The sequence below is a fragment of the Euleptes europaea genome, chromosome 1 (assembly GCF_029931775.1).
Source record: "Euleptes europaea isolate rEulEur1 chromosome 1, rEulEur1.hap1, whole genome shotgun sequence".
NCBI lineage: Eukaryota > Metazoa > Chordata > Lepidosauria > Squamata > Sphaerodactylidae > Euleptes > Euleptes europaea.
In genome coordinates, this window is record NC_079312.1 from 8,297,434 (window position 1) to 8,317,929 (window position 20,496).

General features: G+C 46.2%; 2 protein-coding genes across 2 annotated transcripts in view; both read left to right on the forward strand.

Moving 5' to 3' along the window:
- Window positions 1-4,173: 4,173 nt before the first annotated feature.
- On the forward strand, window positions 4,174-9,985 carry LOC130482010 (zinc finger protein OZF-like). The gene is made up of 3 exons (XM_056854849.1): window positions 4,174-5,495; window positions 5,916-6,187; window positions 9,870-9,985. Exons 1-3 carry the CDS (start codon window positions 4,174-4,176, stop codon window positions 9,983-9,985), a joined length of 1,710 nt encoding a protein of 569 aa, XP_056710827.1.
- Window positions 9,986-17,389: 7,404 nt separating this feature from the next.
- LOC130482103 (zinc finger protein 431-like) overlaps window positions 17,390-20,496 on the forward strand; it is a 35,628-nt gene continuing 32,521 nt past the window's right edge. Inside the window, exons 1-3 of the mRNA XM_056854953.1 lie at window positions 17,390-17,436; window positions 17,662-17,731; window positions 17,997-18,123. Of these exons, the coding sequence (XP_056710931.1) occupies window positions 17,390-17,436; window positions 17,662-17,731; window positions 17,997-18,123 (244 nt within the window). The remainder of the gene's footprint in view (window positions 17,437-17,661; window positions 17,732-17,996; window positions 18,124-20,496) is intronic.

The window sequence follows — 20,496 nt, forward strand, 5'->3', positions numbered from 1 at the left end:
TGGAGACATATTTGTTTCATTCTAAAAACCAATAATTTGCCAGCCTTTTCTCCTAGCTCCACATGATTTTTTTTTAAACAGGCCAACATAAATTCAGCTTGCACTGAAACCAATTTGTTAATTTAATACCTGAGTTCCCTCATGTTTTTGTAGTTTTCAGAAGTAGGAGCAGAATTAAAATTGATTGTGGCATCCTGTAGTTTAGTTTCGAGTTTATTCAGCTCTTCAACATGTTGATGTCTTTTGTGAAAAGCATGATGAAGTCCCTTGGTGGTGGAAAGTGGCGTCAAGTCACAGTTGACTTATGGCGATCCCATAAGGTTTTCAACGCAAGAGATGTTGAGAGTTGGTTTGACACTGCCTGCCTCCGTGTGGGCTGAGAGAGTTCGGAGAGAAATGTGACTGGCCCAAGGTCATCCAACAGGCTTCAGGTGGAGGAATGAGGAATCGAACCTGGTTCTCCAGATTAGAGTTAGCCACTATCCTGAGCCCACCACCGCAGTCTCGGGACTACCCCAGGCTCAAACAACCCCTTTGGAGGGAAACAAGCGCACCCCAGACAGCAGAGGACAACACCCACCTGGTGAATCCACAGGACTGGGGAGACGGGTGGCTGGGGCAGCCCAAGCAAGCCCCAGAGATGAGACGCCAGCCGGGCCAGCACGGCTGTGACAAGGGCAGTGTGGAGCTGTCCCATGGCCGAAGAAGCCAGCTAGGATGGCGAGGCCGCAATGTGGGCGGCATGGGGCTCACCCACGATCAGAGAAGCCGATCAGGATGGCGTGGCACTGCCAAGGGCAGTGTGGGGCTCTCCTGCGGCCAGAGAAGCAGGCCAGGACAGTGTGGCCATAATGAGGGTGGCGAGGGGCTCCCCCGTGGCTGAAGAAGTAGGCCAGGATGCCGCGGCAAAGGTGGCGCGGGGCTTACCCGCAGATAGAGAGGCTGACTACGGCAACGCAGCCGCAACAAGGGTGGTGCGAAACTCACCCACTGCCACAGGACGCAGCCAGAGGGCCGAGGGAAATGTGCCAGCCATCAAGCATGGCGGTCCAGGCATCAACAAGAGAGGCCTGCCTGTCCAGAGCCCCACCCTGACAGGTCTGCAGGAACGAATAAAGGCTTGGGGGTATTGGCGGGCCAGATGGGGAGGGCGCGGCCACAAGAGAGCGGAGCTTTGCCCTCTGGGGCCTGAATGCCATCTGTAGAGGTGGAGCTGGGGAAGGGGGGTAGAGCAAAGGGTGGAGCTACCCCTATAAATACAGTTCAGGGAGCTGTAGCTGGGGAGGAAGTCAAGCCAAGGGTGACCTGAGCTCTGGCTATAACACCCAAGGCTGCAAGGGGCAGGAGTAAGAACGCCTTGCACCCATATCTCTGTGACTGAGGCCCGGGAAACAGACTCCTGCCAGGGTATCAGGACGGCATGGACCCATCGACACCAGGGGCGCCATGATGACTCCTCACAGCCACTCTTAACCACTAATACCACCCTTTAGGTAGGCCTTAAGAGTCTCCCACAGAATGGGCCAGGTGGCCTCATGTATAACATTGGTAGATACAAAGTCTTTAATATGAAGCTCTGTTCCCTTTTTAAAGGTCTCGTCAAAGAGCAGGGATGTGCTTCACCTCTGAAAGGGAGATTTATTTTCAGCATCTCCCAGGCTAGCAATGAAACAGGAGAGTGGTCAGAAATAACATGGTCCCTATGACCCATTCCAGTCAACAAACTGGCCCCATCGTTCTGTAGCAACTGTAGTCTCCAAACAGTCTTCAAGGGCAGCCCCATGTAGAGACCATTGCAGCAATTGAATCTAGATGTTAGCAGGGCATGCACCACAGTGGCAAGTTCTCTCCCCACCCCAGAAAGGGCCAGCACTGGTGACAGCTGTTTATCCAACGGGAGACTCAGGTCCAGGAGTACCCCCAAGCTATGAAACTGCTCATTTAGATGCAACCCCTTCCAAAACAGGAGGTAACCCATTTTGTGGGTCAAACCTCTTTCCCTCCCCCTGCCAATAGCACCTCGATTTTGCCAGGATTAAGTTTCTGTTAGCCCTCTTACACTATCCCCGGCATCTCCAGTTAAAGGGACTAGGCGAGTAGGTGATGGAAAAGACCTCTGCCTGAGACCCTGGAGAGCCGCTGCCAGTCTGAGTAGACAATACTGACTTTGATGGACCGAGGATCTGATTCAGTATAAGGCAGCTTCATGTGTTCACTAACCACTGCAAAACAGTGGCTCCCAGTCCCAACCCAGAATGGCAGCCCAGGAGGGTACTGTTATCAATGGTATAAAATGCTACTGACTGGTTCCAGAGTATTAACAGAGTCTCACTTCCCCTGTCCATCTCCCAGTTTAGGACATCCACCTAGGTGACCAAGCCATTTCAGTTGTATGACCAGGTATGAAACCAGATTGGAATGGATCCAAACAATCTGCTTCATTCAGGAATCCCTGAAGTTACCTGACCACCAGTCTGTCAATCACCTTGGTCCAGAATGGTACATTTGAGACTGGATGGTAGTTATTCAGCTGTCCTGGGACAGAGTAATTTTTTTAGGAATGGACACACCACTGCCTGCTTCAAGGCAAGGATAATAACTACCCCTCTCTCATGAAGGCATTTATTGTTTCCCGGACTTCCACTCCTCTCCTTTGTCAGCCAGGGGGGCAAGGATGATACAAGCAGGTGGTGGGTCCCAAATGTCCATGTCTACCTCAGACTGGACAACCTAAAAGGTATCCCACAAGATTGGACAAATTGACACCCTGAGACTGTCCCTTCCATTACTGCTAATGTAGAGTCCAGTTTAGAGTGAATGTGAGAAATTTTGTCTGCAGATTGATCACAGCATGCTGCAGACTAGTCCACCTTCTCCTGTAAGCCAGAGAGCAATAGACCCCTGATCACCTAGAAGAGTTCCTCAGGTCCCCACTCCTCCACAAAAGAGGCGGACTCTAATCTGGAGAACTGGGTTTGATTCCCCACTCCTCCACATGAAGCCTGCTAGGTGACCTTGAGCTAGTCACAATTCTCGCCAAACTCGACCCCATCTACCTCACAAAGCGTCTGTTGTGGAGAGAGGAAGGGAAGGCTGGTTTGAGACTCTTTAAAGGGAGAGAAAATCAGGGTATAAATTTCTGTGATACCAGATCCATGTGTGCCCTTGGCCAAGACACTAATCCAATCATCTTCTCCCTCCAGTGACTATGAGATTGGCCTAATCCTGATTTCTCTGTAGGACCCCCCCTCCCGCCTTAATCTGAGGAAAATGGAAGTTACCTCTCTCTTTTTGATCCCTCTGACCCCCCCCCCCCGCTTCCCTGCGTGAGGGTTTCCAGTCTCTAAGACTTGAGGTGCACGAGATGATATTTGATACCCTGAAGAAGCTTGTGTAAAATACGTAGGGATTGGAATAGTCATATTTTTCTTTTTAGCTACAATTGTGTAAAGAATGTTGTCTTCCTTGGATCATTGAATTTTTGCCCATGTTTGTTTGGGGATTTCTGGGCTGAACCTTTCAGGAGACCTTTGATCTTAACGGAAAGGAGGAGAGAGGCTGTAGATTAGGTGGCCAAAGTTCCCAGCTCAATCAGCTGATCTGGGTAGAGACTTACTTTCTCTTCCACATTGTAACAGCTCTTCCAACTTCCACTTCACTTCAGAGAGAAAAAATCTATCCCAATAATGGTCAAAGGGACATGTGACTCCCCTGTTATTTCTATTAACTAAGAATCAGTAGACTGCAGTATGTCACAGGACCGACCAGACTTTTCTAAGGGCTTTGCAGAAACTAAGCCTTTGAATGCTTGCATTCTCTATGGCAGTTAATTTAGTCCATTCTATAATTTCAGGCTTTGTTTTTTCTCTGTGTATTCATGCCAGGTTTTTGTTTCTTTCAGCAGGAGGTATGTGGGAGTCAGTGGATGAAATGAAAGAGCATGTCGTTATCACGGAAGAAGAAATATATTCTGATGTACAAGAGAATGTTGACTATTGTGATCTACTGAGGAAGGAGGGCAGGAAACACACACTTAAAGGGATAAATAATTCCAGTCTTTTACAGGGTAATCATTCTTATGCAATGCCACTATTTCAAAAACTATGCAAAGAAGACAATCGAAATGAGGGAAATGTAAGTGGGGAAAGATTTCCAGAAAAATCAGACATTATGATGCATGAGGAAGAACAAACACATCTTTGTGTTCATCAAAAGTTTCACACAGGGGAAAAACCATACAAATGCCTGGAATGTGGTAAAAGCTTCAATCGAAATTACGTTCTTAAGGTGCATCAAAGAATTCACACAGGGGAAAAACCATATAAATGCCTGGAGTGTGGGAAAAGCTTCAGTAACAGTGGAAGCCTTACTTCCCATCAAAGAACTCACACAGGGGAGAAACCATTTAAATGCCTGGAGTGTGGAAAAGCCTTCAGTTACAGTACAAACCTTACTTCCCATCAAAGAATTCACACAGGGGAGAAACTATATGAATGCCTGGAGTGTGGAAAAAGGTGCAGTCAGCGTGCAAGCCTTACTTCCCATCCAAGAATTCATACAGGGGAGAAACTATATAAATGCCTGGAATGTGATAAAAGCTTCAGTCATAATCACTCTCTTACTTCCCATCGAAGAATTCACACAGGGGAAAAACCATATAAATGCCTCGAGTGTGGAAAAAGCTTCACTCAGCATTCACATCTTCATGTTCATCAAAAGCGTCACACAGGAGAAAAACCATACAAATGCCTGGAATGTGATAAAAGCTTCAGTGGGAGTGGAGGCCTTACTTCCCATCGAAGAATTCACACAGGGGAAAAACCATATAAATGCCTGGAGTGTGGGAAAAGCTTCAGTGACCGTAGTAGCCTTAATTCCCATCGAAGAACTCACACAGGGGAGAAACCATTTAAATGCCTGGAGTGTGGAAAAGCCTTCAGTTACGGTGCAAACCTTACTTCCCATCAAAAAATTCACACAGGGGAGAAACCATATGAATGCCTGGAGTGTGGAAAAAGGTGCAGTCAGCGTGCAAGCCTTACTTCCCATCAAAGAATTCATACAGGGGAGAAACTGTATAAATGCTTGGAATGTGGTAAAAGCTTCAGTCATAATCACTCTCTTACTTCCCATCGAAGAATTCACACAGGGGAAAAACCATATAAATGCCTTGAGTGTGGAAAAAGCTTCACTCAGCATTCACATCTTCGTGTTCATCAAAAGCGTCACACAGGAGAAAAACCATACAAATGCCTGGAATGTGATAAAAGCTTCAGTGGGAGTGGAGGCCTTACTTTCCATCGAAGAATTCACACAGGGGAAAAACCATATAAATGCGTGGAGTGTGGAAAAAGCTTCCATCGAAATTACATTCTTACGGTGCATCAAAGAAGTCACACAGATGAGAAACCATATAAATGCCTGGAGTGTGGGAAAAGCTTCAGTGAGAGAGGAAAACTTACTTCCCATCGAAGAACTCACACAGGGGAGAAACCATTTAAATGCCTGGAGTGTGGGAAAAGCTTCAGTGGAAGTGGAAGCCTTACTTCCCATCAAAGAATTCACAAAGGGGAGAAGCCGTATGAATGCCTGGAGTGTGGAAAAAGGTGCCGTCAGCGTGCACACCTTACTTCCCACCAAAGGACACACACAGGGGAGAAGAAATATAAATGCCTGGAGTGTGGGAAAAGCTTCAAATGGAGTAATCAGCTTACTTACCACCAAAAAATTCACACAGGGGAGAAACCATTTAAATGCCTGGAGTGTGGAAAAGCTTTCCGCGAGATTAGAAGCCTTACTGCCCATCAAAGAACTCATGCAGGGAACAAACCACACAAATGCCTAGAATGTAAAAAAAGCTTCAGTTCGAGTTTTAAGCTTACTTCCCACCAAAGAATTCACACAGGGGAAAAAACATATAACTGCCTGGCATGTGGAAAAAACTTCAGTCGGAGTAACTCTCTTACTTGCCATCAAAGAATTCACACAGGGGAAAAACCTTATAAATGCCTCGAGTGTGGTAAAAGATTTGCTCGGAGTTCACAGCTTACTTCCCACCGAACAACACACACAGGGGAGAAACCATTTAAATGCCTAGAGTGTGGAAAAAGCTTCAGTCACAGAGGAAGCCTTATTTCCCACCAAAGAATTCACACAGGGGAAAAACCTTATAAATGCCTCGAGTGTGGTACAAGATTCGCTCGGAATTCACTGCTTACTTTCCACCAAAGAATTCACACAGGGGAGAAACCATATAAATGCCTGAAGTGTGGAAAAAGCTTCAGGAAAAATGGACACCTTACTGTCCATCAAAGAATTCATACGAGAGAAGCTATATAAATGCCTGTAGTGTGGAAGAAATTTCCATGAGAAAAGAAGACTTACTTCCCATCAAAGATTTCACACTGAGCAGCAATCATATAAAAGCTTGGAGTAAGGAAAAAGTTTCAGTCAGGGTTCACAGCTTAACTGCCAGTCAAAGAATTCACACAAGGGAGAAAATGTATTGTTGCCTGAAGTGTGGAGAAAAAATGAGTAATCTCTCATCAAAGAATTCACACAGGGAATAACTCAAATAAATGCCTGTAGTATGGAAAAACCATCAGTCACAGAAGAAACTTTACTCCCCATCAAAGAATTCACAAAGGGGATAAAACATATAAATGCCTGGAGTGTGGGAAAAGGTTCGGCCAGAGTGCACACCTTACTTCTCACACATGGGGGAAGCCATGTAAATGCCTGGAGAGTAGAAAAACCTTCAGTCACAGTGGAAGTTTTAATTCCCATCAAATAATTCACACAGGGTAGAAACCATATAAACATCTACATTGGGGAGGGGGGATTTTGCCAGGGAACTCACCTTATTGTTCATGGAAGAATTCACACAGGGAATAAACTATATAAATGCCTTGTGTGAAAGAAGAGTAGAAATTCAGTTAGAGTAGAAATTTTACTTCACATCGAAGAACTCATGAAGGGGAAAGAAACAAATAGTTTCGGGAGTGTGAATAGTAATTGCATCAAAGCAAATTGAATTATAATGCATACAATACATAATGCAGCAAAAGGCTCTGTAAAAATATTCAGAGATTTTGTAAAACTGTGTAAAAGGTTCTGAAGCCCTATTCCCTTTGCAAAACTGCCCTCTTGCACCATTCCATTTTACACATTATGTGGAATGATAAAATTGTGGGAAGCTTCCTGACATCATCAAGCAGGCCATTCCACCAACTAGGAGCCATAAGAGAGAATGCTTCCATTTTGGCAGCTGTTGATCTCCTTGGCTTTGCCAATACAAGCAAAATTGTTGCAGTGGAACAGATCGAGTGAGGCTGTCCTGTAAGCCTTGGGAGCTGTTATTATATCCACTTTTTTTCTGCTCAAAATGATTCTGCCATTTTTTCATTTTAACCTGAGCCATCATGGCTCTTTTATTAACTGTATTCAAAGGAGAACCAAGTGTTACACTTCAATAAACTATAGTTTCAGTAGAAGTATGGAGTCTGAATTCATAATTGTTTCAGTGTTGGCCAGTAGAGCAAAATGGGACCTAGATTTACAGACATCAGCCCCTGATCCCTCAAATCTTCCCTGAGTGGCCATGGCTCTTCAGGGAAAGAATTTTCTCAGGCTAAGGCTTTCCTGGTGCCTCATACCACAGGATGCTGCAACTAGGTCTGGGATGTTTTGCATACAAAGACTGCTCAACCACTGAGCAACTCTCCCCCCCCCCATTTTTTTCTGGCCCAAGTTTTTTCAGTGCCCTGAGTAAAATTCCCCTTCCCATCTCATTCTGTTCAGAGAAAAATAAGAATTCAAGAATAAACTACTTTTACTTAGCATTCAGAATGAACAGTGTAAAAAGGAGATTTTTTTATTTATCTATCATAGAATCATAGAATAGAATCATAGAGTTGGAAGGGACCACCAGGGTCATCAAGTCCAACCCCCTGCACAATGCAGGAAATTCACAACTACCTCCCCCCCACACCTAGTGACCAGAAGATGGCCAAGATGCCCTCCCTCTTATCATCTGCCTAAGGTCACAGAATCAGCATTGCTGACAGATGGCCAGCTAACCTCTTCTTAAAAACCTCTAGAGAAGGAGAGCTTACCACCTCCTGAGGAAGCCTGTCCCACTGAGGAACCGCTCTAACGGTTAGAAAATTCTTCCTAATGTCTAGACGGAAACTCTTTTGATTTAATTTCAACCTGTTGGTTCTAGTCCGACCTTCTTGGGCAACAGAAAACAACTCGGCACCATCCTCAATATGACAGCCCCTCAAGTACTTGAACATGGTTATCATATCCCTGACAATAATAGAGGATTTTACCTCAAGCGTGTCTATACCCATGATATAGCAGAAGCGCACACAAAGTAAGGTGCAAACCAGTGCTTCTTTATTTTAATATCAAAACAATAAACCGACAGAGTTCTTAGCCTTGTGAGCATCAACCCTACTGAGTTAAACTTATCATATACACACTTCTTATATACATATATACATCCAATCACAATACAGACTCAGTTAATGCTTGCATCAGCTCAGTACAGCTGCTCTTAATTGAATAATTGGCAGCTGCCCTTAATCAACACTCTACAGCATTTGTCAGCTGTCAGACTAGATCACTAAGATCTGAACATATGATCCTGAGCACAAACATTCTCTACATGACACTCCTAATGTTGGTGAAGGATCATTTTTGTCAAAACATTTGGTAAATAAATCTTCTGCATTTTCAGTTGAAGTACACTTTACAATTGTTATCAGTTTTCTTTGAATTGCATCCATCACATTATTGTACCTAATTGCTTTGTGTTTACTTTTACTACTAAAACAGTTTTCATTACTACAATGTGTAGCAGCTGCATTGTCACATTTCACAGTTACAGGTTCAGTTACAGGCATATACAGTTCTTCTAGTAGAAAACAGAACCATTCAATCTGAGTAGAGACATTGCTGATAGCAGCATATTCAGCTTCACATGTTGACAATGACACAAATTTCTGTTTTACAGCTTTCCGATGTATTGGTGCATTTCCATAGTAAACTACATATCCCGTGGTGGATCTTGCAAATTCTCTATCCCCACAACTGGCATCTGCGTAAGTTTACCATCGTCTGCATCTAGCCTTAGCTCAAAATTTACTGCACCTTTAAGATACCTGAACACGTGTTTGGCAGCCCTCCAATCTCTTTCTTTTGGTTCCACATTTTGTTTACTCAACATATGGACTGCCAAGGTTATATCGGGCCTAGTCCATTTTGAGATATACAGTAAACTTCCAACTAAAGATTGGTATAATTGTTTATGTTGAAACTCTGACCCCTCAGGTTCTTTTGCATATTGTGGTGTCATAGGACTGCTAACTACATTTGCTTCAGTCATTTTAAACTTTTGTAACAGTTGTGTTATTTTTGCCTTTTGCGTTAAAGAATATACACCATTTTCAGACCTTGTTACTTCTAAACCCAAGTAACCTTTGACAGGACCTAATTGTTTTAGTTTGAATCTGTTGCCCAGCTTTTGCTGAAACCATGCAACCTCTGATTCATCCTGTACCATGAGACACAGATCATCAACAAAAACTACAAGTACAGACAGTTTGTTGCCATCGTGTTTCACCTACAAACAAGTATCTGCTTTGGTTTGAACAAAACCTATTTCTTTTATTGCCTTATCAAGACATTCATTCCAATTATGGGCACTTTGATGGAGACCATAAAGAGCACGTTGTAGTTTGAGTACTTTACTTGGATCTTTTAAAGGAAACCCTGGTATTTGGTTCATAAACAGATTTTCTTTGAGAGGTGCATTTGGGTAAGCTGTTTCTACATCATAGTGATATGCTTTCAATTTTTTCAAGCTAGCAATGGCAAATGCAAGTTTTACAGTTTCATCTTTGACTGTTGGTGCAAAGATTTCATTGTAATTGATATCTTTCTTCTGATCAAAACCTCTACATACCAGGACTTCCGGTGATGAGCTAACTCCAAGCAGACGTCCCTTGAGAGGGCTCTCTCAAGGGAATCCAAGTTACGCTGAAATCCTACAACAGCCGTGCTCTGCAGCTGTTCTAGATATGGCCCTGTAAATCCCTGAGCAACTCTGCCATCAGAAGCCTCAGTGCCTCTGAGTTTGGGTGCCATCCTGAACAAAATGGAGCCCAGTTATTGAAAGATCATGCCCCTTGTATAGCTTTTTTCTGTCAGAAACTTCTGAAAAGACGGTGGAGAAAATGAGCCATGGTAGTCATTCTTTGCAGCCAGGAACCTCTCCCCAAAATATTCTGAACAGGATGGAAGAATCAGCAACTTGTAAATCATTGAGAAGAGTTTTTGCTCAGAGGTGGGTATTTTCAAAATGCAGTTTTAGAACAAACAACGCCCTCCAAACTTTCTCAGACATATTTAATCCCACAAGGTACTGTGCATAAAGAAGCAGACATTACTGGATGTCCATTCTAAGTGCTTTTGGAAATGATTTGTAGGAAGTGAAGAGATCCTGTAGATCCCAAAATACGATTGCTGGGCTGAGTCTGGCAGTTGGTGGGAGTGTTGGGGGCAGGGGCGTGGGTAGGTGGGTGGGTTCGATGACGTGAATATGATGATGTCACTTCCAAGGAAAACCCAGAAGTGATGGCAGGTCGGACTAGAGCCAACAGGATGAAATCAAATCAAATGCATTTTCTGCAAAACTTTAGGAAGAACTTCCTGTCAGTGGTTCCTTGGCGGAACAGCCTTCCTCAGATTTATTTATTTAGAAAGTGTTTGTGCTACTTTCCCGAGACCTGCTGAAGGTGACTTGGGGGGGTCCTCACCCTTGCTGAACTTGTGACAATTTTGAGAACGTTGAATGGGAGTCACCCCAAAATGACTACCATGGCAGGTGACAGGCATCATAGACCCCAGTACAGGGAGGAGGCAGACAGGAAACAGAGATGGAAGGGACCTCCAGTGTCATTTAATCCAGCCCCCTGCACAATGCAAGAAATTTACAAATACCTTTACCCCACTCCCACAGTGACACCTGCTCTATGCCCAGAGGAAGGCAAGAAAAAAAAAAACCCAACCCTCCAGGACCCCTGGGCATTCTGTCCTGGAGAAAAATCCCTCCCTGACCTCAAAGTGGTGAGCTACATTAACCCGGCCATGTAATAAAGGGCCAGGAGAGCCGAGCCCTGATTCATCTCTTCCTGCCCTCCCTCTCACAATCTGCCTAAATTCAAAGAATCAGCATTGCTCTTGGATGGCCATCTAGCCTCTGCTTATAACCCCCAAGGAAGGTCAGCCCACCACCTCCCGAAGAAGCCTGTTCCCCTGAGGAACAAGTTACAGTTTTCCCAAGCCAAAGCACTCCAAAATCTTGCTAACCCCGTCAATTCATGGTGTCCACTCTGTATTTCCCAGAAATTTTTTTCATGACCTTTTATTTCCCCTCCCCATTGGTTAAAATCTATCTTGCTTCAAGATGGGAGTCCATGTCAGCCTAGACATTTCCAGTCTCTTGAGACAGAATTACCATGTTGCCTGGGCAACATTAGCAGGCTCCAGATTAAAAATTTCGGGAGGGAGGGAAAATCTTTCCATCCTCCTGTCTGTGCTGCCCTTCTCCCACTGCGGACCAGAGTAGCTCACAATGTTCTCCTGGACCCCTATTTTACCCTCACAACAACAACCCTGTGGGCTAGGCTAGGCTGAGAGTGAGTGACTATCCCAAGACCTCCCAGCTAGAAATGCTCTAACCACCACACACAGACAATAAATCCTAGGAGGTGGACCGATATCCTCCAACATGGTCTTCATGGGTACCATAGTGATAAGCCTGTCTTATTGTATCAATATTCAATCACAATAAAACAGTAGGAAGTTGAAGATTCAAAGCAGTTTGTTTTATTGGCCTGAGGCAGCAGACCTGTAAGAGTTAAAAATTGAGAAATATTATTAAAAAGCTCCAAAATCATAGGGCCTCTGGAGGAATATATTTAGAAGTAAAAAACAGACAGTAAAAGGAGCCAAAAAGAGATTACTGTTGAAACCAGACAGTGTTGTTTGTTGGGCTCAAGGTTGACTAGGGTTAGAATGAACAAGAAGGGCGCCTTTCTGTCGGGAATGTCAAGGGAGTAAAAGATTAATTGTAACTAGATAAAAATACCAGGTGCACTAACAATAGCTTTAAACAAGTATTATTTAAACCAATGGAATTATTCTTATATTTCTGAAAACCAATGATTTTCCTTATTTTTGTAACCAATGAAAGTTATTCTGATTTGTATTATAAGCCAATGGAATCATTCCCTAGAACTCTGAGCCAATGACAAGTTACTATGTAATATGCGTAGTTAGAATATTATAATGAGCTAATTAAAAGGTTATATAAGTCTGAACACACTTATGTTCAGGGCTCCAACTCCATTTTGAAAGCCTCTGAAGGGCAGAGTCTGGAGACTCAAATAGCTATTTGAAATAATAAATCTGATTCTTCCAAGGCTGTCTTTGAGTCTTTGTGTTTGAAAATCTAGCTCCTGAAGTCTGCTACAACAGGCCAATACACAAAACGCCTGGTGAAAATTGCCTTAAGCGCATGACAATTCACACCAACATCAAAGGGTTACAAGCATGAATATAGACTTCGATAATGGGTGGTTACATAGGCGTAATACACACGTAAGACACAATTGCCCAATACTTGGGACCCCTAAATTAGAATAACCTATAACAGCACTGAAGGCGTTGCAGAGAAAGTGGTGATCTAATGCTCTCTAATGAGCAGAGAAGACCCATCAGTGTCAGGTGCTTCTCTGTTTGATCCTAAGTTTCTGCAATTCTTCTTATCTTGGACTCTGCCAGCTGCTAGAACTTAATTAAGGGAGTTTTCCTAGCTGGCCCCTATGTGTGTGTGTGTGTGGGGGGGCAGCTTATGAACCCACACTGGGGTTTTCTATGGATTCTCTAATTAGTTTCTAACTAGCAAAGCTGGGCCTCTCTATACTCAAGGCCTTTAACATATATGTGCTTGGTGTGACTTTAATCATAGATGCCAACTCTTATATACTGAGTATGGCATATTCATAAGTGCAGATTATATTGTATTGATTACAAAGAATATATTTCAATCAAAAAATAAATTTCTAATACATTTCCCATAGCAAATAATGATTTCAGGCATTACAATAGCACCCACAGATATTTGATCTTCAAGCCTCTTTGTAGGCGTTTCCCTGCTGGGGGGAAGGGGCAGAGAGCTGGCCGGGGTCTCCTCCAGATGTTGCCCTCCCTTTCCTGCCTGCAGTGTTTGTGTTCTGCTTCCCTCCTCCTCCTTGGTTAGGAGCCGCTGCTGGAGCGGCAGGTGCGCCCAGGTATTGCTTGAGTTTGGAAACTCTTTATTTTAAAGCAGTCATGTCCAAAGTCCGGCCCGGGGGCCAATTGCGGCCCCTCGGCCGGTTTAATATGCCCCCCCCAGCCTGTTTTGTAGAGAGAGAAAAGGGGGCTTGTGGGGGCTGCGCTTGTGCTTTGCATCCCTGACCGAGGGGGCGACGCTTGGCTGTCTTAGCTCGATTGGCTGTCTTAGCCGCACCCCCCAAAATGAAGGCCAGCGAGTCTGAAACCCTATAGAGGCCACTTCCTTCTTAGCCAGAGCCCGCGCGTGGAGACGCGGCCTTTGTTGTTCTGATGCATGGAATAGCAGCAGCACCTCCTCCTGAGTGGGTCAAGGGGGATCCTGAGGATGGGTTGGGGGGCACTCGAGGGTGGGAAAGGTGGCAGGGGGGTGGGGAAGGGAAATGCAAGGGAGGTCAGAGGCTGGCCCCAATCTGGGAGAGGAAAGACCCCCCCCCATACACACACACAAACACCGAAAAGCCTGGGAGTGGGGGGGCTGCTCCGTCTGGCTCTCCTCTTTTCTCTCTGCAGAAGTATGGGGTGGGGGGAGATGCAGCCCCTTCCCTGCATTTCAGAGGCCTCGCGAGGGATCCAGATTTGCAGGGTGGGTGGGAGGGAGGAGAGGAGACACTGGATGGGTCTTGAGTGGGGGGATTGTGAGTCAAGGAAAGGCAGGGGGGAGAGGGGGCAGGATTTGGGGGCGGGGAGTGTTTGGAGTCAGACCCCCCCAGCAGGTTCTCTCCAAGGCAAGTGGCTGCTTCGAAAGAAGGGATGGGGTGGGGGAAATAAATGACTCCTGGCATGTATCGTGTTTGGAAATGAGGCGCGTTCAGACGGGGCCGAGTCTGCAGAGGAGACCCGTGTTCATTCCGGAGGTCAAAGCCCCGAGCAGAGAGCAAAGAGGTCAGAAGGAAAGAAGAAGAGTTGGTTTTTATATGCCCACTTTCTCTACCACTTAAGGGTGGCTTACAATTGCCTTCCCCTCCCCACAACAGATACCCTGTGAGGTAGGTAAGGCTAAGAGAGCTGTGACTAGCCCAAGGTCACCCAGCTGGCTTCCTGTGTAGGAGCGGGAGAAACAAATCCAGCTCACCAGATTAGCCTCCACCGCTCATGTGGAGGAGTGGGGGAATCAGACCCGGTTCTCCAGATCAGACCCCACCGCTCCAAACCACCGCTTTTAACCACTACACCATGCTGGCTCTCATGGGGAGAAAAACTCCACATTCCTCCCTGCACGGAAGATGTCAGAGTGTTTGAATCTTGGACTCCATGAGAATGAAAACCAGTTTATTTCCTGGCTCAGATGAGGGAAGGACAGAATACCCCCGGCCAGAGAGGCACATGAGTGGGGGGGACAGGGGGGGAATGGTTCCTGCTCCCTCCCTACAGAAGGAAGGTTGGAGATTTAGAAGCTGGGGGGCGTCCGGTGAGCTGAAAGGGGCTTTGGGGAAAGGAAGGAATGTAGCCATGGTTTGTGTGGTGCAGCCTGTGGTTATGGGCATCATAAGTATGCCGTTTGCAATAAACTTTGCATAAAATAGTTAATTTGCATTTAATTAATTTAATTAAAAATTCACTTCATCAAATCTGGCTCTCTTTGAAAAAAGTTTGGACACCCCTGCTTTAAAGGTAGCCAAACTTCTAGCCAGCAAACGCGGACCGCTTCCTTCCTCCCCTGCGCAAGGCTGCGCTGCTCGCAGGAGAGAGGGGAAACCTTTGCGCATCATTGTCTCTATAGGCGTTTCCCTGCTGGGGGGAAGGGGCGGAGAGCTGGCCGGGGACGCCCCCAGATGTTGCCCTCCCTTTCCTGCCTGCTAGATTTGTGGTCAGTTTCCCTCCTCCTCCTCGGGTAGGAGCGGCTGCTGGAGCGGCAGGTGCGCCCAGGTATTGCTTGGGTTTGCAAACGAAGGTGGGGGGAGGTCGCAAAGCCTGGGGAGACCATTGCTGCCATTTCCCCAAGAAGCGCGGACTCCTTCCTTCCTTCCTTCCCGGCTCCTGGAGAGAGGGTGAGGATGCATCTCAATGGGGTTTTGCAGGCATTGGGTGCGGGGCAGGAGGGGAAGGGGGGGGCTGTTTCCCAGGCCAAGAAGGGGGGCCCGGGCTGTTTCCCAGGCCGAGAGGAACCGGCTGCAAACGTGGGTTGCCCCTTGCTGGATCCGAGTGAGCTCCTTGCAGCAAGTGGGGCGCCACGGGCGAGTCGCGACCCACGCGTGGGTCAAGGCGCCACTGAAGGATTCCTTGCAAATGAAATCGGGGGGGGGGGTGTTTGCCCACCCTCTCCCTCCAGGACCCCTTTCTTGGCAGTGGCAATGCATGGGGAGGGGGTGCCCAACCTCCAGCTGGGGCCTGGAGATCTCCGGGAATTACATCAGATCTCCAGATTGGGTTGACAGATGCTGGTTGAGAAACTCCTCGAGGTTTGGGGGTGGAGGCTCTCCTTCAGCGTGCAGAACTTTATCTAAACAGGTAATGCTGATCTAGACAGAAGAGGGGGGGGGCACGCTCTGCTCCAAGCAGTAAACAGCCCAGAGTCCTGCCATCCTAGAATCATAGAGTTGGAAGGGACCACCATCACTTTACACTTACTCACATTGAATCTCATTTGCCATTTTAATGCCCATTCTTCCAGTATGCAGAGATCCTTCTGGAGCTCTTCACAGTCCGATTTTGTTTTAACCACCCTAAATAATTTAGTGTCATCTGCAAACTTGGCTACTTCACTGTTTAACCCCAACTCCAGGTCATTGATTTACCTGCTTTACATCTGCCAGATCCAGGTTGGGAAACTCCTGGAGGTTTGGGGATGGAGCCTGGGGAGGACAGTGGGGTGCGATGCCATGAAGTCCCCACTCCAAAGCATCCGTTTTCTCCAGGGGAACTGGTCTCTGTAGACTGGAGGTGAGCTTTAGTTCGGGGAGGGAGGTCCCACCTGGAGGCTGGCATCCCTGTAGGTATGGCAGAGGTCAGTTGCCCGGAGGAAGCGAAGCGGGGTCAGCCCGGGTTAGTATAGGGATGGGCGACCTCCAAGGAATACCGGAGTTGTGATGCGGAGGCGGGCAGTGGCAAACCATGTCTGTTGGTCTCTGCCCTGACCTGGATGGCCCAGGCTAGCCCGATCTCATCAGATCTCAGAAGCTAAGCAGGGCTGGCCCTAGTTAGTACTTGGAAGGAAGTCCAGGTTTGCTATGCAGAGGCAGGCCATCTCTGAACGTCTCTTGCCTTGCAAACTCTATGGGGCCGCCGCCGCCGCCACCACATTGCAGAAACAAAGACTTTTACTCTGCTTACTGGCTTTCCCCCCTCAGCATGCAGAACTTAATCTAAACAGGTAATGCTGGTCTAGACAGAAGAGGGGGCACACTCTGAAAAGTCCCTGGCAGGGTCGGCTCCAAGTGGTAAACAAGGCCAGAGTCCTGCCATCCTGAAAGAACAGCAGTTAGCAGGAACCAAGTGGGAGTTTCGGGAACAAAAAGGGAAGTTGACATAAATGGGGAGTTTGGGGAACTGGGGTGGGGTGGGGGAGGCTGTTTCCAGCAAACAGAAGCATCATACGACATGTATTTGTGGCACAAACAGGATGGTCTTTCTGCCATTTTATGCTGGCTTCTGCCCTTTTCTGCTGAATGGATCTAGCTGAAAACCTCCCAGCTGAGCTCATTCACTTTCTTCCGTTGCCCACACCAGTGGATTTTATTCTGAACCTCCGTTGTGTGACGTGTTATGCTGGTATTCTTGGAAAGATACTTTTTACGAGTGTCTCTTTTGCTGAACTGAGGCCTGGGTTCCGTCTTAGAGATGTACCCTGTGTCCATTTATGGAGCCGGGGTGGTGGTTTAGAGCGGCAGACTAGGATCTGGGAGAAGCAGTTTTCAGTCCCCACTCTGCCACGGAAGCTCACTGGGGAGACCTTGGGCCTGTCACTCACACTCAGTCCAGCCTCCTCCACAGACCTTTTGTGAGCATACAAGGGAGAATTACATCAGCCACATTGGGTTCCCAGTAAATGAATGCAGGAGACAAAGGCCAGATCCTGGAAGACAGTCGAATTTGGTAATTATTTTGGTTTATCTTAAGAAGCAAGTCAGTAGTTCCTTTAGTAGCCATGTGTGGATCCTTCCCTGCTTGTTTCCTCTTTCCAAAGGGTTTGAAAAGTCCTCAGGGATTCATCCAGGCTTGGGGTTTGGAGCTGAATCTCAAAAATTCCATGATTGTTACTGCAAAAAATAGTTCCTGTTGATATCTCCCCCCCTTTCTTTATTTCCTTCCTCTTCACAGGCTGAAGAACAGCATCCCGTGTAACGTCCTCTGTGCCAAAATGGAAAGAGCAACCATGAAGCCAGCTCAGGTAAGTGGGGGGTCATTAGGAGAGGCAGGGGGCAGCTTGGGTGTCTCTTGCTGTGTTAAGAGGCTTGGAGGGAGGAGGCCTGATTCTGGTGGCATTACAGATTGTCTGAGGTTTTCGCTAGGGAGGCCGTGAAATCAGCTAATTCCATTGCATGAAATATCTAATCCCTTGTGGGGGAAAGCACCCTACCTTCATGTTAAGAACCACTATTTCTCTGTTTGGGGGGGTTATTTGTGTGACTGATTTCCCCCCTCCCCTTTTGCAGTCCCTGGTTTCGTTTGAGGACGTAGCGGTACATTTTACGCTGGAGGAATGGGCTTTGCTGAATCCTGATCAAAGGGCTCTGTACAAGGATGTCATGCTGGAGAATTATGAGAATGTGACCTCTCTAGGTAAGGATTCTTTCGCCTTCAGTTGGTAGATGCTACATTGCTGTTTATCAGTCTGGTGGTAGAAAATGCCATCGAGTTACAGCTGATTTATGGCGACCCAGTTGGGTTTTCAAGGCAAGAGACTTCCAAAGGCGGTTTGCGATCACCTACCTCTTTGTAGCAACCCTGGACTTCCTTGGTGGTCTCCCATCCAAGTACCAACCAGGGCCGATCCTGCTTAGCTTCTGAGATATGATGAAATTGAGCTTGCCTGGGCATCCAAGTCAGGGTAAGGATGTGGAATTCTGATATGGTTACTCAGCTGGGAAGTTTTTTTATTTCAAAAGACGAAGCTCAGACAAAGTCCTGATGGCAGAAAGGGAGTAACATAGATTGATATGTTTCTGAGTTGTTTATGGTTGTGAATTTTAATTATTTTGTGTTTTTATTTGTAGTTTTCATTATTTTGTGAACTTTTGGGGCAAGTCTCTGAAGATGCAGCATATATATGTGTTATTAATTAATAAATAATAAAACACCTTTAACCCCCACCCTTAAATTCCAAACCCCGTGGCCCTATAGGACCTCCTAAGAACCTCTCAGAATGGTGTGCTGATCTTATTCTATGAGGTGGGAGCTGCTGTTAAAAACTGGTCCATTCCAAGTGGGGTACCTAGAATCATAGAATAGAATCATAGAGTTGGAAGGTACCTCAGGTTCATCTAGTCCAACCCCCTGCATAATGAAGGAAAATCACAACTACCGTTCCCCACTTCCAGTGACCCTTACTCCATGCCCAGAAGATGGCCAAAATGCCCTCCCTCTCATGATCTGCCTAAGGGCATATAATCAGCATTGCTGATAGATGGCTATCTAGCCCATTCTAAAAAAACCTCCATGGAAGGAGAGCTCACCACCTCCCAAGGAAGCCTGTAACACTGAGGAACTGTTCTGTTAGAAAGTTCTTCCTAATGTTTAACATAAGAACATAAGTAAAGCCATGCTGGGTCAGACCATGGCCCGTCAAGTCCAGCTGTTTGTTCACACAGTGGTCAACCAAGTGCCTCTAGGAAGCCCACAAGCAAGACGGCTGCAGCAGAATTATCCTGCCTGTGTTCTACAGCACCTAATACATTTAGTATGCTCCTCTGATCATGGAGAGAATAGGTATGCATCACGACTAGTATCCATTTTAACTAGTAGCCATAAATAACCCTCACGTCCATGAACATGTCCACTCCCCTCTTAAAGCCATCCAAGTTGGCAGCCATCTCCACATCCTGGGGCAGATAGTTCCACAATTTTACTGTAAGTTGTGTGAGAAAATACTTCCTTTCATCAGTTTTTAATTTCTCACTCTCCAGCTTCAGCAGATGACCCCTAGTATTATGAGAGAGGGAGAAAACTTCTCCCTGTCCACTTTTTCCAAACCATGCATAATTTTATAGACCTCTATTATGTCTCCCGTTAACCGTCTTCTTTCCAAGCTAAACAGCCCTAAGCGTCTTAACCGCTCCTCATAGGGCAGTTGCTGTAGTCCCCTAATCATTTTGGTTGCTCTTTTCTGCACCTTCTCAAACTCTGAAATATCCTTTTTTAGGTGTGGTGACCAAAACAGTATTCCAAGTGTGGTCTCACTGTAGATTTGTACAAGGACAGTATGATATCAGCAGTTTTATTCTGTATTCCTCATCTAATGATGGCCAGGATGGGATTTGCCTTTTTTACAGCAGCTGCACACTGGGTTGTCATCTTCATTGAGTGATCCACTACCACAACAAGATCCTTTTCTTGGTCTGTTGCTGCCCGCACAGAGTTTAGACGGAAACTCTTTTAATTTAATTTCAACCCATTGGTTCTGGTCCAACCTTCTGGTCTGACCTTAAACCTCTGGTTGACCTTAAGCAGAGAAACAACGAGGAGACGACTAGAAAACTGTCATTGGTGCACAGGGACATAGGGGAAGGGATGGTCCTTCAGAGATGTAAGTGTTACTTAAGAGAAGGTCATAACCAGGACTGTGAAATGAACTCAGAAACAAGCAGGCAGCTGACATAGCTGCTTTAAAATAGGTGGGTTGTGTTCCCATCATCTAGACTGACAATAACTGGGCTGCTGTCTTCTGAACCAGGTGGAGTTTCCAGCTTGTCTTCAAGGGCAGCCCAATATAGTGTGCATTACAGTAATCCAACCATGTGGTGGCGAGAGCATGGGTTAGCACAGCCACATTGTCTAAGGAGGGGGACAGCTGATGAATGAAATGCATCTGATAGAAAGCATGTTTGGCCACTGGACAGATCTGGCTCTCCCCCAAGGCTGTCAGTTAAAAGCCCACGTCCTTCTCTGCTCATGGTCCCAGGACTGCTTGTCTTTTGGAGGTTACAGATGCTTCCA